Source organism: Orycteropus afer, unplaced genomic scaffold, assembly GCF_000298275.1.
Source record: "Orycteropus afer afer isolate SDZICR_OR568_19922 unplaced genomic scaffold, OryAfe1.0 scaffold00273, whole genome shotgun sequence".
In the NCBI taxonomy this organism is placed as follows: domain Eukaryota; kingdom Metazoa; phylum Chordata; class Mammalia; order Tubulidentata; family Orycteropodidae; genus Orycteropus; species Orycteropus afer.
This window is the reverse complement of record NW_006921860.1, coordinates 376,812-382,461: the sequence shown is the minus strand read 5'-3', so window position 1 is coordinate 382,461 and position 5,650 is coordinate 376,812. Positions and strand designations below refer to the sequence as shown.

The 5,650-nt window shown below is 59.7% G+C and overlaps 1 protein-coding gene across 1 annotated transcript in view; it reads left to right on the top strand.

Annotated features, from left to right (window-relative positions):
• RPS6KA2 (ribosomal protein S6 kinase A2) overlaps positions 1 to 5,650 on the top strand; it is a 219,437-nt gene that overhangs the window by 164,209 nt on the left and 49,578 nt on the right. The window contains exon 9 of the mRNA XM_042782257.1: positions 1,902 to 1,966. Within this exon, the coding sequence (XP_042638191.1) occupies positions 1,902 to 1,966 (65 nt within the window). The remainder of the gene's footprint in view (positions 1 to 1,901; positions 1,967 to 5,650) is intronic.

Here is a 5,650-nt window from a genome sequence, read left to right as displayed (position 1 = left end):
GCTGGACCGTGCTACTTCTGAAGTTTCCCGGGAAGGTCCTTCTTTGTCTCTTCCAGCTCCTGGTGGCCTCCGGCATTCATTGCCTCGTGGTAGCATCGCTCCAGTCTCTGCCTCCATCTTCTGGCCGTGTCCCCTGTGTGTCTCTCCCTGTACAAGAGCACCAGTCATCTTGGGTCCTGGCCACGTCCCCTGTCTCTCCCTGTACAAGAACACCAGTCATCTTGCGTCCTGGCCACGTCCCCTGTCTCTCCCTGTACAAGAACACCAGTCATCTTGGGTCCTGGCTGTGTCCCCTGTGTCTCCCTGTACAAGAGCACCAATCATCTTGGGTCGGGACTAATGTCATCTGCAAAGGCCCTGACCAGGGGTTAGGACTTGATCGTATCTTCTGGGGGACACAGGGAAACCCACACAGATGAAAATGTAAATAAAGGACAGAAGTCTTCAGTGGGCTTCATTGATCACCTGCTGCTGGGTAGTAAGCCTGCAGAACAGAGGCTGAGTTGGTCCACGTGTCAGAGAGCAGGAAGCAGCGTCAGGAAGAAGGAACAGATCCAGGAATCGGAAGGCAGGAGGGGCAGAGGGAGACAGACAGGACTTTTTTGGAGAAGGGATCAACAGCAAAGACACAGGCCGCAGCCTTCCGGTGTGAGATGTGGGAGAGGTAGATGGGTGGCGAAAGGAGGAAGGGGCGGAGTTTGTCTCTACGTGTCCAGGGGAAGAGGAGGAAGAGGGTGGAGCTTGTTTCCCCGTGTATTGGGTAGTGAGGCCTTGCCGTTGTCACATGTTGTGAGCCTTGGCATCCAATTGATGTTTATTTTGAATGTGACTTTTAGGGGTGGCAGCAGGAGGAGTCATGAGTTACTCATTTGCACACGTTTATCGTACAGTGTGACGTGTGCAATATTAGAAGTGTGTACAGAGACACCAACTGCTCGGAAAGCTTGCTGTCCTTGGGTCGGTGCCGACGGGAAGTCGCAGAAAAGCCTTCCGGGTGGCTCTCGGAGGGTGTCATGTGCTAGCAAGGGGCAAGTGGTGTGGAGGGGCTTCTAAGCAGAGAACCGCCCCAGGCAAAGCCACAGACACTGAGAAGCAGGGCAGGGTCAAGGGCACGCCTGGGGGAGGGACGGACCAGCGCCAGCGTGGCAGGGGTGAAGGGCCTGCAGGCCCCTAGTGTGGACTTCCCGGGGAGTCATGTTGGGTGAGAGGCTGTGGTCGCCGAGTGCGACGGGCGGAAGTGGGTCTGTCGTGGTGGGCCTGGCTGCCGCCGGAGCTCCACGCGGCGGGCAGCTGCGCTGGGGCTGTGTTCAGCAGGAACATGCCCCTGAGCCTGGGCGCGCGCCTGCCTGGAGCCCCGCCCCTCCCCAGCCCTGGCCCGCTGCTTCCAGCCTCTGTGTACCCCCTGGCTCCCGACCCGCCATCCTGGAGATAACACGGTTCACACGTTGGATCAAGTGAGAAGCTCGTACAGAGAAGCTCGTACAACGCCCTTGGCCTTGAGCTCAGAGGGTGTTGCCTTTCCACGTGCGCCGCAGATGACGGAAGCGAGGGGGAGATGACAGACAAAGCGCGCAAGTGCGCGTGCGCATACCCAGAGAACGGTGCGGGCGTTTTCAGGCAGCCCAGGGCTCACCAGGCCGGAAGTACGTCACTCGCCGGGAGTGTGGCAGTGCTGGGCTTTCCCGGCCTCGGCCTGTTCTCGAGGCGCCTCCCCTCCCAGCTTCCTTCGCTTGCACCGTTGACCCCCAGCCAGCCGACCCCTGTCTTGTGTTACCAGCATGGCTCAGGGTCTCCTCAGGACAGCCCTGGTCCGCTGCCCAGCCCCCGCCCGGCTGTGCTGGGGGCGCGCCCAGCGAGGGGCCATCTGGGGTCCTGATGCGCGTCTCCCCTTGTTGTCGCAGGTGCTGGCCTGGACGGAGTGGAGGAGATTAAGCGCCATCCCTTCTTCGGGACCATAGACTGGAACGTAAGTTCAGGTCCCGCCCCTCATTGGCCGCAGGTGAGAGGTCAGCGGGTGGAGGTGACAGACGGCTGCGTGTCCCAGGCGGGCTCCCGTCCAGGAGGAGCGCCCCGCATGGTGTAGACCGAGGGCCGGGGTTCAGAGGCGCGGCAGTGGCCGCCCCTCCCTCCGCGCCTGCCCTTAGCTTCGCTCCTCGGCTGGTCGCAGACAGGGCTTCTGCCGGCCAGCCCCGGGGACGGGAGTCCCCCACTGGCCCAGGGGTCCACTTGCAGGCCCCGCCCGGGGCCCAGGCTGCACCTCTCCTGTCAGGTAGTGTCTTGGGGCGCCCTCCCGGCTCGCCTCCCAGACGCACGTCCTTGTGACTGCGGTCAGCTGTCCAGCCGCCCGCCTCGTGGCACCCTCTGCGCGCAGAGCCGATCGCTGCCCGTCCTGCGCCTGCCCCTTGACGGGCTGCAGATAGGATCATTGGATCCACAGGGTTTTCACAGACTGATCTGATCAGATGGCAGGCCTATCTCTCTCTCTAGTCTTCACAGTGTAGAATCGCCACTGAGACCTGTTCCCCATCATCCAGCCTCCTCTTACAGATGGGTGGTGGTTGCCTGAGGTCCACTGGCCGGGAATCAAACCTGGGTCTCTTGGAGGGAAGGTGGGAATTCTACACCAGAACCACCACTGCCCCGATCACGCTTGTCAAGACCCGTAGGAAAGCTGGTGCGTGGTGGTAGGTGATCTTAAACAGGAGCTTTCTTCCGGGAGCTTTCTCTGTGGCCCCATTCCATGTGCTTCGCTCTGGACATTGTGGACAGTCCCTTCCTTCATCTCGGTCCTTAACAGCCTGTCTGTGTTGACCACTGTCTGCCAAGGGGCCACCTCTCTGCAAGCGTTGCTGCAGTCAGCTTTCCAGTGTGCCCAGGGACCAGCTGGGCTACACGAATGCCTGGCACCGCCAGAGCCAGGCCTGGTCATTGGGCCTGGACCACCTCTCACTGCTTTCCCTTAGGTTAACACAAGGACACAGAGTAGGAGACAAAAGACTAAACCTATGAAATCAGTCTCAGAGGATTTGAGTGAATGTTTCAAACACTATAAAGCCCTTTCTAGGACAGAGTGTATTCTCTCTGTTGTTTCTCATCTCTTGCTTGTTGTACATCTTTATGGACTTGGGCAAAGACAGCAGCAGTCGCAGCCCCATGGCTTCCGTCTTGCCTGGGAAAACGTTCTAGCCGAGTCCTGGATGAGCAGCATCACCAAGCCTGTCCACCTTCCGCGTTACAGCGTATGCCCCTCTCTCAGCCCGAGCCAGAAAGGCAAGCAGACCGGGAACAGAAGGACTTTTTCTAAACCTGGTTTCACCAGGCTGATGCTCACTCTGGGAGGTAAGAGCGGATCTCTTTTCAAGGGTCAGATTAGAGAGAGGCATGTAAATGGGGGATATCTAAGCTCCCAGCCAAGCAGAAAAGCTTGTTCGAATACCAAGAGAAATCGAGCCGTCTGTTACAAAGGAGAGCAGAAACTGTCCTGGGTGAGAGCCACCGTTCCCGGGCGGCTTGTCTCGTTCTGCTTGCCGGAAGCCATGCTGATCAGCTTGGGTGGGCCTTGCGCTCCTGTCTGGTCAGGGGCCTGTAAGGTGGAATTCCTGTCTGTGAAGACCTTACCGTGTGCAGTGGCTGATCTTAGATGAGCCTGCTTACCTGTGATGGGTCTCGCGTGGTCTGCAGGACGCTACCCAGCAGTACAACCAGGGGAGCAGTGGAAGCTGCCCTGCAGGGGGAACAAGAAAGCCAGCTGCCGTCATGTCAGCGCCAACTCACCGTGACCCCGTGTGTATCTAGCAGAACTGCTCCGTCGGTGGCTGGTTTTCACAGCAGATCGCCAGGTGTTCCTTTCAAGGCACCTCCATGTGGACTCGAACTTCCAGCCTTTGAGGGAGTGGCTGAATGCCTAACCGTCTGCACCTTCGGGCTCCCTGAGGAGGGTGCCACCTCCTAGTAGGGCTCGCTGAGGCCTGTGCCTGGCGTCTGCACTTGGGTTAGTGCGTGCGGACGCATACTGCCGTTCAGCGGAAGACGTGTGAAGTTCATCCTGTCCTAAGTGCACCAGGAGAACTCACTCATTCAGGGAGGGTGGCAGGGGCCCTCGTGTGTGCTGAGTGGTTGCCCGTGGGTTGGGAGGTTTTGTGATGAGAATACGTCACCTGGAATCTCACGCAAAGGGGCTGAGCCTAGGCAGGCACGTTCTGCCCTGTGCAGTACTGACACCTGGGGGCGGCCTGTGCTTCAGAAATCGCCCACCCTCCCCCTCCTCCTGCCGCCCTCACTTTGCACCTCAGGACTCTGGCCTGTCAGTGGGCACTCTGCCATATCAGCACATCGGTGCAGAGCTCTCCGAGGGAAGCAGGTGGCAGGGTCTGTTTCTCCGTGAACCTGCAACAGGTGTGTCCTCACAGGAGTGTGTTTCTGGGGAGGTATGGAGAGGAACTGTTCTTGAAAGCTCTCACAGGGCTGAATGCAACCTGTTTCTCCTCTGAGGCCCAGAGGCCTACCCTAAGCCCAGGCAAGTGCCCTCAGGGCCTTTGCCCCTCACGTCCGAGCGGGAGCTCCACATCAGGGTGGGTACCTGCCCCCCAGCTGCTGCCAGCCTCCAGGGCGGTCCGGGTCCGGCCTGTGTACTAAGCACCAAAGCCCTTCCCCTCCGTCCACCAGCCATTCCGCAGCACCAGGCGCAGCTGTGCGTGTGAGGAGAGCCTCCCTCAGGCGTCAGGGGCTCAGATGTCAGCCCACGCTGCCTCTTCTCGCCCGGACTGTGCACAGCTTCCTTAACCTGCCCCGGCCTGATGCCTCATCTGCACAGTTGGAAGGCCACGGTCTGCTTCTCTGTCACCGCAGCTATAGACCAAAGTTAGGCTGGGGCGGCAAAGACCCAGGTGCCTGACTCACCTGACCCTGGCAGCCATCCGACCTCTGAGCTGCCCTCCAGACCCATTGAAGCCCCCAGCCAAGGCAAGGGCCTGGGGCGTGTGGCAGCCAGTGGCTCGGGGGAATCCGTAGCACGTGGCTGCAGCCCATTTGGTTCCGGTCCTGCCACTGTGCCAGCCTGCCACGGCCTCCTGCCTGTAGTTTATCCCCACCCCCAACTTCTACTGAGTTGATTAAACCTTCATGGTCTCTGTGCCCGAGTCCCCCTGGGTGGAAACACTTGTCTTGTCCCTAGGGGGTGGTGCCTCTGACCCCGCCCACTTCTGTGGCACACCCACTCCCATGGTCCCCCCACTCCCGTGGCCACGCCCACTCCCTCCATTTCCAGGCCGCCTCCCTCGGACTTACCTCTAGCCCAGCTTCTTTCTGTTTCCACTTTGTTCACCGTTCACCGCCTTACCTGCCTCAGTCACCAGCACTGTCCTCTGAATTCAAGTCACCCCCAGGGACGAGGAGTTGGGAAGATGGGAGAATAGTAAACAATGGGCATCTCATTTGGAGGCAGTTTCAGAAAGGCAGCATTGAGGACGGTGGGCCACCATGATTCTAGTCAAAGGTGGGGCAGGAGGAGATTGAAGGGGCCAGGGCACAGACCAGGTGTGAGGAGGAGTGAGGAAGTAGGAGGGGCCAGGAGATGGACCAGGTGTGAGGAGGTGGGAGGGGCCAGGAGATGGACCAGGTGTGAGGAGGTAGGAGGGGCCAGGAGATGGAC